Source organism: Labrus mixtus, chromosome 17, assembly GCF_963584025.1.
Source record: "Labrus mixtus chromosome 17, fLabMix1.1, whole genome shotgun sequence".
Classification (NCBI taxonomy): Eukaryota; Metazoa; Chordata; class Actinopteri; order Labriformes; family Labridae; genus Labrus; species Labrus mixtus.
Genome location: NC_083628.1, coordinates 25,161,761 through 25,179,254, shown reverse-complemented (window position 1 = coordinate 25,179,254; position 17,494 = coordinate 25,161,761). Strand labels below are relative to the sequence as shown.

Genomic DNA, 17,494 nt, shown 5'->3' with positions numbered 1-17,494 from the left:
GTGACCACAAAGGCTGAAGTCTGGCTTTTATACAGCAAAAAGGGTGGAATAGTAAACAAACTTACTGTGAGGCAAAACATAACCTTAACAAACGCTTTAATGCAAAGAGGATCTCCGACAGGAAACTCCCTGAACCTTCTCAGGTGGCCTAAAGCTCCACATGTGAAGTGGTGTATGTTTGTTAATGTATTTGTATTTGTAATTAATTTCTTTGTCAGAAACTAATTATTAATTATAAATTCTCTATGGACAACCTTCCCACATTTTCCTAATTCAATACAGTGACACCGAAAGTCACTGAGGATGCTTTAAAGAAAAATAAACAGTATATAAATGTTTACACTTCATATTTCTTTAAAGTGTTTCACAGTTGTGCCTCTCCTCTCTTACTGGAAGAAACAGTTTGAAGTTACATAACGTTTTTTTTATGTTTTATTTGGATAGGACATGGTAGGAAGTCGGAGAATGAGTAATGACATGCAGGAAAACAGCTGCAGTTTGGACTCGAACCCAGGCTGCCCGCTTGGAGGTTACAACCTCTGTATGACATATGTATCACTGTTATAAAGAAGTCTATCCAAATGACTCTTTATATTAGATTGTATTTATACACAAGCACTTCTTTGCGAGTTAGTTTTTCTCACATATACAATGTCCTTCCCCAGTTTCAAAGATGAATTAACAAAGAGAAATGTTAAAGTTAATATTTTAGTCAAGATGTAAATCGTTTTACTATCTTAGGGACTGAATTTTTGTTTTGGTATCACCCAACCAAAGTCTGCCAATCGCCTCCACAACTTATCCATAACACACTTATTCCATTCCTACATGGCTTTAAGGTTTTGGTTCCTTGGCGTACGTCACATGGAAACTTTATTCTTCCATAGACCAACAACCATTTTTTACCCTTATTTGGTCATTCATCATGTCAGTGCTCGGTAATATGAGGTGGTCTGATGGGCTGGTCTAGTGTTTTTTAAGGCTTTGCCACTAAATAGCCCTAGCAGCTTAACTCACCCTACACTCCACCATTATTTAACAATTAGGATGACAATGTTTTCCACTTGTAAGCAGTTAACTGATGTAAAAAAGAGGGGAAAGCTTTCTGGGGTCCCCGGGCTCATGGGGTGCCCATTGGGGTTAGGTAAAACATGGTCTTCCTAAACTTGTGCAATCATAACCATTTTCTTAAAACCTAAATACTCACCATTTCTTATTAGAACAACACAGAAACACGTTTTATTCATCGTTGCCTCTTTCAAAATGTAAATCCCTTCTTTGTAAAAGTGTAGGAACCCTTTTTTAGTGACATTAAACTTGTGGGCGAGCCCATTAAACCAGTATGTCTGGCTGGGTATAGCTAGTCCAGGACCTGCACAAAGTCAGGATGCTAGAAAGAGAGAAGTGGTGGATTACCCCAAAAGTGATAACAAATGTATTTCAGTAAGCTCCACAGCTGATCAGAGACAGGCAGAGGAGGTGAATGTTAGCGACGGGGCTAACGCTACTGATCCAACACGCATGTGATGATATTATTTAATGACATCTTGGCCTTTTATGGGCCCAGTCATTTCTGTGGGGGGGCCTGATTATAAATATGGTTTAGGTTTCAGAGTGAGTGACAAACAAGTGGAGCATTGGCCTCTAACTGAGCCTCGGTTGATGTTATTAATTCACATCTATCTCAGGGATGAAGAGGTGGATAAAACAAACTGTTCAGCTGTTGGACATCATGTAAGCAACAGGCAAGCCAAAGCAAAAAAAAGTTAACATAAAGCAGGCAAAAAACAAAAACAGGCAGGAAGGAGATAACGGCAGACAAGCAAACAAGGACAAAAGCGTCAGCATATTTCATGGAGGCATTATCTTTCATGGGGGGAAGTGCTGGATGGCTGTGTCATAATTAATTAATAATTGAATATTGGTGAGTAGATCAGGGTTGAATAGGTAGAAACACAATGGGACCAGAGACAGAGAGAGAGAGTGGTTGGTTTGATTTTGAGGGTAGAAAAAAATATCTTGTTTGCATTTTACGGTGGGAAAGACAGAGGCTGATAACAGCTTTCCCTGTGTTTTCTTATGTTTCCCCATCCCCCTTGTGTCTGTCTGTGTTTTTCTGTTTGTGGCTCATCACTCTTCACTCCTGCCTCCTCATTACCTGGTCAAGCTTCTACACCTCCTTGCTTCACACCTGTTTCCCATCCACAATCAAGCCTGCAGTGTTTAAAAACCTCGGACTTTCTCTTCCACTCTTTACCAGATTGTCTGCTCACCAACAGCTAGAGTCGGCCCTTTTGGATAAAGACGTTTTTTTTACTATAGTTTAACACTTGTCACTTTTTTTTGCCCTAGTGTTTGCCTGCCTATCTGCACCAACCTCTCCTTCAGGATTAAAAGACATTTTGCTTCTTTTTTAAACAATAAACCCCCTTAAAACCGGCTCCTGTGTTTGTTGTGTTGCACTTGGGCCCAGTCTTTAGTTAAATCATAACTGAGGCGTTATCAAATTATGCAGCACACAAGCTAAATGAATATAAATGTTATACCCAATATGTAGAAGGGACTATAGTGGTTATTTTTTAATATTCTAAAAAATGACTTACATTCATGTTTTAGATAAGTTAACTGAAAACAGATAACAATGAGACACTCCACAAACATAGAACAAAACATATATAGGAGACCACACAACTTATATTCATGAATGAAAACAGATAATCAATTCACAGATATTTACAACTTGTTACAATTTATCTCTCATGTCTATACAGAATTTAAGAATTACAGTGAAAAAGAACCCAGAGAACAAAAATAATGTGTAGGGATTCAACTTGTAAGACTTAAAAAAGCAATATTTATTTGAACCCCTCTTAGTCTTAATCTGTAATGGTGTCCACATATTGTACCTTTTATTTTTCTGTATGATTTCAAAATATTTACACATTTAACTAAAAAAAACTGTTAAAGAAGTTTCATTAAAAAGTCCTTTCACAGAGTTCCAACAGCTAATCTTTGCTCCTTCCAGCGGTGCTGTGATGGACGACTGGTCCTGTGTCAGTGGTTCAAGGATCAGACGCTGGTCTCAATGTGAGGTGACGTCTTACAGTTCAGCGTATGTAAAAGCAGTCTGTGTTGGTGTTGGTACCTGACACACAAACACACACACACACACACACACACACACACACACACACACACACACACACACACACACACACACACACACATTGGTAAGCAACAAAACAAGAAGAGGTTATTTAAAGATTTGGCGCCACCATCTGTTATACAGATGTTACTACAAGGATTTGTTTTTTAATTCTTTCAAATGAAAATCACATCTGTTAGACAGGTGTGTTGGGAAAATGAAGTCATGCAAAAGAAGGAAGTGAGCAGTGAACTTTCAAACTAAAAGATGAATTGATTTGTTGTAGCCGGTGGAAAGAATGTCTGGTCTGAGACAGAAAAAGGTTTTATTTTTTATTTTTTGTGGTAAATTTAGTTCACTTCCTTTCATTTCCAGTAACACATTTTAACATTTCACAAATTATTCTGCTCATGTGAATGTCCTTTTAAGAAAAAATACTGACTTGCTGACGACCCTTTGTATCTCTCTGTTCTCCTCCTCTCTGAGTTTCAGTAGAACATGCTCCAGGATAGGAAACTCTAAGTTCAGGTACTGGGCTACCTGAGAGGAGGGGGGAGGGGGGGGGGAGAAGAGAAGAAAGAGGAGAAATGAGGAGAATTTAGAGCGACACTGAATTGTAACTTATAAGAACTATTCCAAGTCATGAGGATATCCAGTTTAAGAAAATACTGACCTAAACTTAATTTGTGTCGCTTTAACAGAAACATTGATTTTTATTAAGTACTAAATATTACGTTTTTCTGATTAACTTTATCACTGTAACACTGCTAGATCTACATTATATGTCCTATGAAAAACCCATACTGTGAATCTGAATCAAGCTTTATGTATCCAAAAAATAAATTACATATAGCCTATATAGATAATTGATACAATGAAACTCCCACTTGTTTCACTGTAGACTGAGATAAAATACGCTTAGGAACGCTATTTAAAAGCCCAGTGTTTTAAAAAAAATTTAACCTATTGAGCTTTTTATAGATAAGGATTTTTAAGACACCCTCATCTAAAGCTCAAGACCAATATTTAAGATGTTACCAAGCTTAAAAAAGTAATAAGTAAATAGTAAAGAAATAGCCTACACAAAATAGCTATATTTATAATAAAAAATATAATGAGTAACAAGTTAAAAAAACAGGTTTTTGGTATCTACATTAAAAATAATGTAATTATTTCCAATATTAAGACTGTTAGACTGTTTTCCCCGACTGTCACCAGGTAACAAGGTATTTAACATTTAGTCAGTTTTTTTAAATATATATATATATAAAAAAAAACATTTTTTAGTCCCTTCTAAGTAAGATCTTAAAGGCTTTATATGTGATTTTTTGATCCAGCAGATGTCGCCCTTGAGCACCAGCATGAAACCAAAACAACTGCATTGTTGTGTTAGCATGCTAATGCTAGCGATCTTTATTATGCTCGTATCTTCACACTGCATGTAAATTTACCTGAAATGAGCGTGATCTAGAAACACAGTTAAGCAGTGAGTACAGTATGTTATTCTTCTTTTCTCTAGTCCCTCAATTAAACAACTTTTATACACGAGGGGAGGAGTCAGCCGGCCGTCCGGGCGATGTAAACAAAGTGAAGATAGGACTCTGAAAACATCACAGACAGTGGGACTCGGGTGTTACACCCATTGTAGACAGTCATGACTCACAGAGTTATTTTCAGAGGAGATACTTGATTTATGACATCTAAGTGTGATCAATCACATATTCTTCCTTAAAGCCTGTTATACCCTGTAAATAATAAAACATGAATTTGCAAGTTGTATTCAAATAAATATTGTAAATGATTATGCTTTGTGCCACAAAAATAAAAATAGACTAATTCAACATCATGTGGCATGTCCATCAGTGGCTTTTAATATGTTTTGTTTTATAACTGTTTTTTGTGTTTGGTTTTATACTACAAATGAGGAGAACACTCACATCGTCGCTGACTTCCTCCTCATCCATGTCCATCAAAAAGATCCTCATGATGTCATCAGACGGCCCCTGTAGTATGCGCTCCCACAGGGGCTGGTCCTTGTTACTGAGCTTCCTTTTTTCTGGACAACAAACACACAACATTAGGAAACATGTTGCCATATTCAAATGATTTAAAGACTGCGTGTAAAGCTGGTGTGTAACAGACAAACCTCCACTCTGGTGAACACAGTACAGAGCAAACTCCTGAGGGTCGTTCTCGATCTGTTGGAGAAACAAGCTCAGACATCAATTTGAAATATTTCATGGCTTCACATGATATTTTAAAGAAATTTATGAGATAACTAGTGAACTTTTTCTCGACATTGTCAAGGTCAGAGACAAAGACAATTAAATTTTTCTCAAATAATCTTGTATAAAGCTGTTTAAACAAAATTATATTCATTAAGCAAACTGCTGCATTTATTTACAGCTACAGCAAAGTATCACTTTTCAAGAAGGAGTATTAGGGCCACATTAAGAGGAAAAATAATCTGAGATTTCGAGATCAAAGTCATACATTTGAGTGAATAAACTCCGAAATGTATGAGAATAAAGTAGTAAGAGAAGAAAGTCATAAATGTACAAGATGAAAGTCGTTAATTTTAGAGTCTTGTGAAGTTATACTTTAGTAAAGGTTTCACAAATAAGGAAACTTCCTTGTCTGTAACACAGATTGACTCTGTGTGGTATGAGCTGCTTTTAGGTCTTAAAAGATCCCATTAGTTGTGTTGGGGCTTAAGTTGTGCAGATATGAGACTACACATGGCGGCTGTGGCTCATTTTAGAGAGTCATTGTCTCTCAACCGAAAAGTCGAGGGTTCGATCCCCAGCTCCTGCAGCAACATATCCGATGTATCCACAGGCAAGACACTTGACCCCAAATTGCTCCTTCTGCTTTATCGGTGGCGTAAAAATGCATATGAATGGGATTAGTTACTTCTGATGGTCTCACTACATAGCAGCTTCTACCATCAGTGTGTGAATGTGTAGGTGTGACCTGCAGTGTAAAAGTGCTTTGAGATGAAGACTAGAAAAGAAATATACAAGCTCAAATCCATTTACCATAAACCAATATTTTGGTAGATCAGCATCACATGAACAACACTGACTTGGAGGAAATTGTCCCTTCTGTAGTAGAGGAAATGCCTTTGTTCATCAGTTTCATGTAGGCTGCTCTTCTGTTACAACCTTTGAGAATAATAATTAAATCGATTTATTAATTTAATATTGTAATTTTTTTTTTTACTTTGATCCTGTATTTTTACGATTTTTAAATGTATGACTTTAATCTCAAAATGTTATAAATTAATTTCTTTAATGTGTCTGGTGTATTTTTTTTATTATTTAAAAAAACAATATTTCATGAGCCAAAAACACATCCATTTATTAGATTTTTTTTTAGCTTTTTGCATTTCCCAGCCAATCCAAAGAGGAAGAATTTTATTAAAAACTCATTATAATTATTCGATACACTGGACGTGAGGGGGAAAGAATGGTTGTGTTTAAAAAAAAAATACAAAGAAGATTTAAAACGAAAATACTCAAGTAGGCTACGTTTACCTAAAATTAGGTTGCACTAATTATCCCCAACAGACTTTTTTCCTTTTTAGGTAAATGATGACTTAGAAGAGAGTCCATTTGAGTGAGTTTACACTCGACCTATAAAGTGCCTCACACAGTGCTTTCATTTGATTGATTCTGAGTTTCAAAGGTATACTTTACTCTGATTAATATTTGGACCTTTTCAAACCTCCACATGTGTTCTACTGCAGTTAGAGACTGTTGACTGAATCTCACCTTGAACTTGTTCAGTAGCTGAACAATGACCTGGTCTGTGGTCATCCTGCTGGAGATTCGAACTTTAGTTGGAGTACCGAAGGATGGAGTAAAGACAGAGGTCTGTAGAGGACAGGGAGAGACGGGAGTGGGAGAAATAAACACTTATACCTCACATGGTAACCCCAGGAGAGGGTTAAGGGGAAATTTACCTTATAGTTGTAGAAGTGTCCATTGATAGAGAAGCGATGTTGTCTTTCTTTCTCTCTCTGTGCTGCTGACTTTCCCCTCCCCCTCCTCCTCTTGACCAATGAGGCATCACTCATACATCGAAACAGGTTGGACTCGGCCTCCAGCTCGCAGCTCTTCTTCCTCACAGGTCGCAGGGTGCTGGTCTCATACACAGGGGGACCTTTGGAGAAACACATATAGGAATAAATACGAAGTTACAACATGGACTTTTTAAATCATGATAGAGATGTGGAAGTACAAACAACCTGGTAGAGGATTGTTGATGACTGTGTCCTGTGGCGTCTCGGACATTTCATCTATCTGGTGAAGGTCAACATATTCACCCCATCGTGTCATCCCCCTGCAGAGTGAGAGGAAATAATGTCAGACACATCCTCATTACTTCAATGTGGATATGATCATACATTTTAATTTAACAAATCAATACAACTGGTCTATATGATCTATCTCATGTTATGGTAATTACATTAAGGACAAACGTATCGCATGTTATGATGTTTGAAACTATTTTTAAAATATATAAAAAATGTAATTTTTGGAGTCCCTGGGGAGGACATATTGATGACAAACAAGATAAAAGATCTTTTTGCCTTTGCAACCTTGTTTGCTCGGAGAAGGATCTTATTGGACTGGAAATCGAAACATCCCCCCAAAGCTTCAGCTTGGATGAGTGACCTGATGCTTTTCCTTAAATTGGAAAAGATCAAGTTTTCTATTAGAGGGTCTTTATTTTGCTCTTTATTTTGAAAGGCTTAAGACCCTTCCCCAACATTAAAATAAGCAAGAAATAGCATCTTGTCCTTCATGAGTGGCCCTCCCCAGGGACCACTCATCGAGCACTTAACATCCTAGAATATAGTAATATATAAACAATATGAATAATATGACAGTATAACCACAACAGTTACATATTTAAATCTCCTTTTCTATATATTTTTCTTCTTTTTCGTCATGAAAGGTTCATTTGTGTTTATTTTATTTATTTATTTAAATAGATTTTTCTTTCTTTCTTTTTTCTCCTTATTATTATTATCATTATTTGTTGCTTTGTTTTGTATGTATTATGTATTAAATAGTATTATCAGTCCCTGTACAGTTACTATACCTTACATAGCCTATAGACTTTGTATTGGCAGCATGAGGGTGGGGGGTAGGAGGTGGGGAAAAAATAAGAAAAGAGAAAAGAGAAAAGAAAAGGAAATGTTTGTTGTCTAATTTTTTTTTTTTTTTTTTGTATTTTCTTTTCTTTCTCTTTTTTCTTAAATAAAAAAAATGCATCAAAAAGAATATATAAAAATTTGTATAGAGCTGTACTATCTGGATAAAAGGTTGTTTAAATATCAAGCTGATTCCTCTACTGCATCCATAACAATTTATGTCGGTTTAATTAAAAAGGAGACTACAAGGCTAGACACAATGCCACTCGCCCAAAGTTTTCCTTCAAATCTTTTGGCATCAGCACTGTTTTGTTAGAGGGTTCAACCATTACATAGATTTTTATTTCTCATTAAAGCAATTTACATCTTTTAGTTTCTGGCTATGCTGCAACATAACATGACAAACTTAATGTTTAGTTTGATATATTTAGAGCTGCAACTAACAATTGATTTCAATATAATTTATCTGATCTTTTTTTCTAGTCATTGATTATTCACTTGGGTTCTCAGAGTCTGACACATTTTTAACATTTTAAAAACCACAATGATGCAACCTACGTTTTTTCCCCGACCTACTGTCCACAATCCAATTCACCAAAGAAAAAAGGGGTGGGCATTTGGTTGTGTTATATTGTACTGTAGGTTTGTTTATGCATTATGTACTTGTGGATACACACACAGGACATAATTGATGTATTTAAATTGTCTATTTAGGCAGATGAAGATATATATCTGCAAACTACTTCCACATTTACAAGTTAAGTTGTGTATTTATTTTAATGATTGAGCGTTGACACTATGATTATGTTCAACACTCTATTTAATGAACTTTCTGTTAAACTATTTTGAGAATGTATATGTGTATGTTTACATGCTGCCAACTCAAGAAAAAGTTGTTAAAAAAAAGACTCATGAAAAGAGTAAATAACCATGACATGCTGGTTCTAAAATATATATGAAAAACTAACCTGATATGATTATCTTGAAAAAGTGTATATAATGTTTATAATGTTTCATTATTTGAGTGAACTCTCAATGTGAAATGTTCATTTGAATCTATATAATTGAGCAATGTTTAGCCACATATTAGGTTTGTTCAGTTTTTATTAATAAACCATACAAAATGTGTATCATTTTAAGATGTGTCAGTTGTTAGGTAAAAAGGAGGAAAAGGAAAAACATTTTGTCTCACTATGCCAGTGAACACCATGTTTAAGCTTGTGATTGTCAAAGAAATACATAAACGAACAAATAACCTCTTGTTTCCAAGCGGGCTGACGGGACTGACGGGGTCAGGGGAGATCAGGGGAGCAAAGGGAAGCATCTGTTTATCATCTTGTATTTTGAGCCTGATGAGCCTCCGTACTCCCCAGGAGATATTCAGGTAGCCTTCCACCACCACCTCTCCATCATCATCCTGTTACAGAAACAGACCATTAGTCTAATTAACATGCTCTTAATGACCTCCTGTTGTAACTTTTTACCTGTTCTTTCTTTCTGAAGCTTACAGAGAAAATATCAAATCTGCTGTTTTAACTAGCTGTGACTCGTGGAACACTTCTGAAAAGCATCTTAAGGCAGATGAAGCTAGCTTGGAGAAAACTGATACAAAACAAGCTAGAAGATCTTTAAATATCTTGTTCACACCTGAGAGTAACTGAGGTGCAGCTGAGCCTGGTCCTTCAGGAAGCAGTTGTAGGTTTTCAGTAACGAGAGAAACTCTGCTCTGAAATGAACACAACAGCAATGAAAAAGTCAAAATACTACACAAGTTATCCCAAGTGTTATTGTTTTATTTCATGGAACAAATGTGATAGTTTCTATGTAACATGTTTAAATGTGAATATGAAGTGACTCACTTGGAAAGTGTCCTCCCGTCTCCTGCCTGGATCTCTGAGAGAAGAGCTGCTTCATTCATCTCCGGTATGATGAGTTACTGCAGAGAGAAAACAAATGAACAAAATGCTCTTTCATGGCAGCAGCTCGAGTAATCACACAGCACTTTAAGGGCTAAACCCCTGAGCTTAAAGCAGGGCAAACCCTCAAAGCTGCAGACTTGTTGAATGCTACCTCAGCATTCTTGTTACATTTGTAAATGTTCCCCAATTAAAGAAACCTGAGCAGCTTTATGTCAACATGGAGTGAGGGATTGCACAAAAACAAATGAACTATACTCTGCACTTTCACAACCAACAGACCCTCTAAAAATAAACACGATAATTACAGTCTTACCTTCTCTAAATGGAAAATCAGAGCTCCCGTCTTGATTCTGTTGCTTTGTCTCCGTCTTGCTTTCTTCTTTCTGTGCTTTAAATATCGCTTTCCTCTCTCTCTCTCTCTCTCTCTCCCTCACTTTGAAGTTTTTGTGTTATATTTATCCCTCTCTCTCTCTCTCTCTCTAGCTGTGCCTTCACTCTTTTACTTTCTTTTTTTGTGCTTGTCTCTAAGAGATTTAATAACAGTACTCCACCCAGTAACCAGTGATGACAGTGTAGGCCGAGCCGTTTGTTTATTCTTTGGTTAGAGACACTGAAGCCTGTAAGCCTGTGAACAGATTGTTGAAATATTCATGTGGCAGCTCTTTTAAAAAAAAAAAAATGAATCGCTCTTTTCTTCCTTTCTTCCTTTTCTTCTGAATTACTCTGTATAAAACAGCAATCTGTTTTTTGTGCCTTTCTTAAACACTTTCCATGTCTCTCTGTTTCAGCCTGTCTGCTTGCAGGAAGTATCTCTGGTATTCAGCAGTTGTCATCTGCCCCACCACAACATGTTCTGACTGACAGTTCACTCTTCAAGAAGGGGATGAACCACTCTATACCAGTAAGAAGGACATTTAAAGGTGCAGTACACAATAAAGTGTGAAGTCGGTACACTAATTGTAAGAAATCCCTCATTTTCAGTGCAACACAAATACGAGTTGCTTTCATTTTGCATTTGTACTCCAAAACAAAACAACAACAAAACACAAAAAAAGCATGTCAATTTAATTAAACATGTTTCACATGTTTCAGTCACATACACAGTTATATGTAATACAATGTGTAGTGAAAGATTTTTGGTACCTGTCCAGTAAAGACTTATTATGTAATGAAATACATTTAAAATACCGAAAAATACAAAGTGTATAATAAAGGTTAAGAAAAAAACAACAAATCTAAAATAAGATAAACAAGTAGTAGCCAAGAGAAATACAAACTCTGGTATATACATAATAGTCATAATAGTCTGTCAAAGTACAGAGAATGTAGAAATAATACATCACATTTTGTGTTTTGATCTCTAAACTGAAAGTGCTCTAAAATAAGATCACCTCACCTTCTTTGTGGTTGTGGGCGATCTTGACAAACATGTGCTGTGTAAATTTGGTATTTTGTGTCTTTGAATGTTCAATTAATATGTTCCTTTATTATATATGTATGTAAGACTGCTCGTTGTTTGTCAGAAACTATAATTGTTAATTGTGCTGCTGCCTGTCTTTGCCAGGATACACTAAGAAACGACCAGTTTTCCTGGTTAAATAAAGGTGAAATAAAAGAATAAGCAGGATTACAGATCATTGTTAAATGAGTATTAGAAAATATCAATTTTACAAAAAAACCTAAGGTGTATAAAAAAAAGAGGCAGAATGATTGCTTGTATTTAAAGAAATGTATGTTACCAGGTCAAACATCTTTGGTTACTAATGGGCAGGGTTGGGAAGTAACGGATTGCATGTAACGGCGTTACGTATTTAAAATACAAAATAAGAGTAACTGTATTCCGTTATAGTTACAGTTTAAATTGGTGTATTCTGAATACAGTTACTTTCTCAAAAAAAGGATTACTTGTAGGGATTACTTTACGGCACTACACGCAGGTTGCACTGTGCGGATGCAGAAGCAGGTGGCATTATGTGCACAGGTACGCTGCAAGTCAATGGCGAGAGCACTTTCCACACAACCGAATGACAATGGCAGAGGATGAGAAACACGACCAGGAGGAGGACAAAAATGCATTTTGCATGGAAATTCAGAGAACATTTTACCTACAAACCTGGTCAAGAAGGCCGCAACATCACAGTGTTTACATGTTTCAAATGACAGAAAAATAAATGGCATGCCTTTATTTTTTAATTTGATTCAATATTCTAATCGTTAAGGAAGAGAAACACCATGATTAAACTACAGGCTATTGTTGCCATATATCCAAACAAAACATTCACAGCCTCTGCATTCTATAGAATTTCAACATTGATATTTATGTCGTCCTATTTCCCTCTTTTTACCAACATTATATTTTAAACTGGGGATTTCCTTTTTCTCTGGTCGCTCGTCTCTCCCCCAGCTCGCCCCCTCTGGTGCGCTCCTCTCCATAATGCGCACGTCACCTCCCTCTAAAGCCCGCTGCTGCTACTCTGTAGGACGCTTGGATTGGGGGACCTCACCACTGTTTGTACCCCCGTCTTCGATACCTCTCTCCAGGGCATTTATGTCCGATCAGACACAGCGCTGACCAGCTGTCTGGAGCACAACAACGGCCCGAGTGTAGAGCGCCCGAGCCACAGAGGACACAGTGTGCACATCCTGCTCAATGTATGACACTTCATTCTTAAGATTAAGGGAAGAAAAGAGAGGCCCTGTTTAATGCCGATGTTTTCTTATAACCAAAATGTTCTTTGTAATATTCAGATTTATCTCCTATAACTAGAAAGTATTGTGCGTTTATTTGCCTCTCCCACTAATACCTATTTTGCGCTTGCAGTCATCCTGCTTTCTGTCCAAACTCTCCATGATGTAAACCAGTAGAACACGCAAAAGCCTGACTTAAATACTACCGCCTCCACAAGGTTTGCACCTGTTGTCATTCGCGCAAATTTTCTTAGTAGATCACCCGCAAAACGCCCACCAACCAAACGTGCAAACTTTTGGAGTGAACACACAGTTTAGTACTCTTTAAATGGGAGCTTAGTAAATCAGGCCCTTAGAGTATAACAAGTGGCAAAATGAATGATGAAGGAAAGCACATTTGGCAGAATTAAAAACAGTCCACTAGTGGTGGAACTCTTCTGTTGTTCATGCCAGCAGCCTACCATTTAGTCCATAAATGTATTGGCACCACTAGGTTGCAGGACAAAATTGACCACATTTGTGTTTTGTGTACTTGCATAACTTTTTCTCTGAAGACAGTAATTAGATTGTTCTCCAAAGCATGTGTTAACTAAATTCACTGTTCCAGATAAACACGCTCAGCTAGACGATTTTGAAGTAAGCTAAAAGTAATCCAAAAGTATTTAGAATACATTACTTTACTTGAGTAATCCAAGGGAATACATTACAGATTACATTTTAGGACATGTAATCAGTAATCTGTAGGGGAATACATTTTAAAAGTAACCCTCCCAACACTGCTAATGGGATCCGTCTGTGAACAAGTTGTTGTGGCCAAAATGAAGCATTATAAAACGATTCTTTTGCAACACCAGTTAAAGTAGAAAGAAGTAAAAGTATAACGAAATGTTGGCCAAAAGCAATTGTTATGCAACAGCATCATTGTTGATTAGGATTATATTACCCAGAGAGAGCAAGAGAGAGAGAGAGAGAGAGGAAGAGCGGAACAAATACTACACCCACATACTCAATCTGTAAGTGATGAGAAAGCATAAATTCTTTTTAAGATTTATTGTAGAGATAGGACAGAGGATAGAGTCAGAAATCAGGGAGCCAGAGTGGGGAACGACATACGGGAAAAGGATCCACAGGTCGGATTTGAACCCGGGCTGCCCGCTTGGAGGACTACAGCCTCCGTACGTGGGGCGCACGCACTAACCACTGAACCACCAGCGCCCTGAGAAAGCATACGTTCTGATAGGAAACTCGTATTCTTTATTTAATACAAGGGGTTGTTATAAAATTCTGAAATAACATGTCAATGTTGTTTGTAGAAAAACTTTCATCTACCTTTCTTTATCTGATCTTAATGAGAATCCATTGTCAATTTGCCAGATGCAGGATTCTAGACCACTGGACTCAACTGGCCTTTTTCTAGCTGCTCACTCATTTGTCAACTCCTGTTCTATACAGTGACCTTGGTTTCACATGTTCCTTTGTTTAAAAATAGGCTAGCATAGCATGTACTAGCATAAAAGTTAAACATCTGCATTCAAGTTTACAGAGAGAATCAATACAGACAGGAACATGTGGATGTCAGTGGGAAGGTTTATTTCCCCGTCTCTTTTTGTCTCGTTTGAACTAATATGAGGACTTAACTGTGTGCCTTTCAAGCTCCAACATGCAGGTTTAAAGGTCCCCTGGAGCAAATAAATCCTGTCTGTGTGTCCTACTACATGTGTGTACCTGTTTGTTTGATTTGAGGATCACATGCTTTTTAAAAGTCACAAATAAAGGAGCAACACTTGTTCAAAGGTCCACACTGCAAAGTCAATAACATGCTCGAGATCATGAGCCCCAAACGGGACTGTTCTATGAGAAGCAGAAGTTTAAAGCTCAAAGAAAGCAAAAAACAAAATATCACAAAACTATCCCTGATATGTTGTTAAAAAAGAAGAAAACATAGGTTTTAAGTCCAAAATGCAAACACTTTTTGCAGATTTACACAGATTTTTTACAATCATGTATGAGTGGCACTTCCCCCTGTTAGAGTATCCATGTGTTCCACTTTTCGGTGAACTATTCAGTCGATTAGTGCCAGTTCCAGTTGCTTCTTAAGAAAACAAAAACAGCTATTTTGACAGACTAAAGTGGAGAGCCTTTCCTTGTATAGGGTTAGGGTTATTTATTTTTAACTCCACTGGCAACAAATTTTATGCAAGATACTATGAAACTATTGATAATACAATAATCTGATTTATTCATTTTGATGAAAAAAATTGTAATCCTGTGAAATTGATTTTTATGTTATACTGAAAGGTTAAAAACAGATGGATTGCAGTAAAGACTTTGTGAGCTGAGCTGAAAAAAAAAAATGTAGCCAGCAGGAAAAAAGGCAAAGTACACCATGGCACACCCAGTGTCTGCCTTTTATAGCCTTCCTGTATGTCACTCCCCCTCCCTTTGCTTCTCTATATCCTTTACTCCTCACCTTTCTCCCTTTGTACTCTATTATAGTATGTGATGCTCCTTCTCACCTTGATGCACAGATTTGACCTGGATGCTTAATGCTAGTGCAGTGCCTAAACTGTTCAAAGTGGTGCTGTTTAATTAGAAGAAATACCATTCACTGTGTTGCACTGATTGACCAGACACAGTTTGGTTTTACTTGTCTATTAGAAAACTCATCTGTTGTGTCATTTAAAAATATAACGACACCCTTGAATAAGCGGTTCAAAACTACTTTTTAAAATACTCAACTAACATCTCCAGGTTTATTATTAACAATCAGAACATGCAAACATTAAATCTGAATCAATGAATATTTGTATTAAGGAGTAGGTTTGTTTAGTTATTCTACATCTACGGTTAATCACACTGTAACAAAATGAAGCATATGTAATGATGATAAAAACATAGTATTCATTATCTCCTACCTGGCCAGTCTATCAAGATCCAGATGAATGAAGCAGGTTCACTCCATGTTTGTGGTTTAATACCATGTATGAGTGTGTATGAGTGTGTGTTCATAGGTCCAGAGTACAGTGCATGAGGAAGGAGGTGAGCTTGTGAAGCACACTGCAGCAGCTGGTTAATTATTGTAGGACATGTTGAGACAGTGCAAGAAGGAGGGGCTGACTGACACCTGATATGACTCGGCTGCTTCATGTGTGTATATGTGTGTATGACGAGAGAGAGAGAGAGAGAGAGAGAGAGAGAGAGAGAGAGAGAGAGAGAGAGAGAGAGAGAGAGAGAGAGAGGTTCATTTTCAGTCAACGTCCTAGTTTTGTTCTAAATTAAAGTTCCTAAGCTGATTAAATGTTAGAACAATACATCTATTGAAATGTGTGTGTGTGTCTAGCAGGTCCTGGTGAAATTCTGATTTCAACCAACCTTTGTTTTACTTTTGGCAACAAAATATTAAATCTTTCCTTAGTAACAATGGCTTTCTGAAACTGAGAGGTATCCAAGAACAGCACTGATTCAACTGGTTCTATGCGATGACAGCTGCCAGTTGATATGGGGAACTATATTTCAGGTCAGCTTCCTAAAGACAGACATCAAGTTACATGGTAATTGGCAGCGTAACCTACAGTTATTTTAGGCATGATGCTGATTATCATGTGAAAAAGTAATCATTTAATCATCTCTAACCAGTGCCAGTGTTTCAGACAATCTTAAAGATATGGTTAGGCAAATGGTTGTGTATAAAGAGGTCCCAGACTCCATTATGAAATAATAGCAGTATATAATACTGTTCACACACAATGCTGTGTTGATTGTCTTATTACAGGTTATTGTAAAAGGTGGTTAACTTTGTGTTACTGTAATGTAAGTCTTAGACAGAAACATTTAAGTCATGGAGTACCTCAGGGATCAATCATTAGTCCTCTACTGCTTTGTACTGTTACCTTAATTTCAAACACAGTAAAAGCATCAATTCAGTTTTTATTTACAAAATGGTTATGTCAGAAACTTTTTCAGATTAAATTAAATGAATCAGTAGTTATTTCTACAGGTCAAATTATTCTACAACCAGGGGCTATGTTACAAATCAAGCACCACTGCATACTTACAGCACTGTCAGTCCTCACACCTTGGTTCAGGTGATGGCAGGAAACATCAGCTTAGAAAATAAGTAGATTCTTTGCACACAAGAGAGTTGATTTACTTATTTTATTAATGAAGGCTTCATATTAAGACTAACAACATTAATGCCTTCATCAGGTTTGCAATTTAAAAAAGGATTCATAGGTAGGCATAACATAAATGTTGGTGTAACATGGCTAATTTTGATTGAATCTGACACAGATGCCCGATTGAAAACAAGACTGAGGTTTGGACACACTTAGAGATAATCTCTAAAAACTAAATGTACACACAATCATTTCTAATTAGTATCTTTTCTTTTTGCTTTAAATTAATTTTTTTCTGTAATTGTTGTTATAAAAATTCCAATGTTCCAAACGATCAGGTACATTTAGTGTCTGCACAATTCTTGCTTAAGATCATTTTAAGAAACAAAAATGTTTCCATGAACATTTTTTTTTTCCTGTGTGTTTCTGGGTTCATATCGTGGAACCTTTTGGGGTAACCATGTGT

At 36.7% G+C, this 17,494-nt stretch overlaps 2 protein-coding genes across 3 annotated transcripts in view; one reads left to right on the top strand and one right to left on the bottom strand.

Annotated features, from left to right (window-relative positions):
- The window catches only part of si:busm1-57f23.1 (uncharacterized protein LOC368621 homolog), a 270,341-nt gene that overhangs the window by 6,918 nt on the left and 245,929 nt on the right, over nucleotides 1-17,494 (top strand). The gene's annotated exons all lie outside the window — the stretch shown is intronic.
- Nucleotides 2,877-15,963, bottom strand: rassf6 (Ras association domain family member 6). 2 transcript variants are annotated; one of them, XM_061062201.1, is made up of 11 exons: nucleotides 15,829-15,963; nucleotides 10,166-10,242; nucleotides 9,954-10,032; nucleotides 9,563-9,723; nucleotides 7,395-7,489; nucleotides 7,110-7,309; nucleotides 6,919-7,020; nucleotides 5,292-5,343; nucleotides 5,083-5,201; nucleotides 3,588-3,685; nucleotides 2,877-3,145 (listed from the first exon to the last, which is right to left on the bottom strand). In XM_061062201.1, exons 2-11 carry the CDS (start codon nucleotides 10,222-10,224, stop codon nucleotides 3,070-3,072), a joined length of 1,041 nt encoding a protein of 346 aa, XP_060918184.1. In that variant the 5' UTR covers nucleotides 10,225-10,242; nucleotides 15,829-15,963; the 3' UTR covers nucleotides 2,877-3,069. The 2 variants fall into 2 exon arrangements, with proteins under 2 accessions (XP_060918184.1, XP_060918185.1); XM_061062202.1 differs by lacking the exon at nucleotides 15,829-15,963 and adding an exon at nucleotides 10,539-10,683.

Bases quoted from the DNA above. Each gene is read 5' to 3' on its own strand.
- rassf6 (XM_061062201.1), bottom strand. From the start codon at position 10,224: ATGAATGAAGCAGCTCTTCTCTCAGAGATCCAGGCAGGAGACGGGAGG. The intron at 3,686-5,082 runs GTGAGTGTTCTC...CCCTCCTCTCAG, and splicing joins AGGAGGAAGTCAGCGACGAT to GTAGCCCAGTACCTGAACTT. The intron at 3,146-3,587 runs GTCAGTATTTTT...TTTGTGTGTCAG, and splicing joins ATACAAAGGGTCGTCAGCAA to GTACCAACACCAACACAGAC.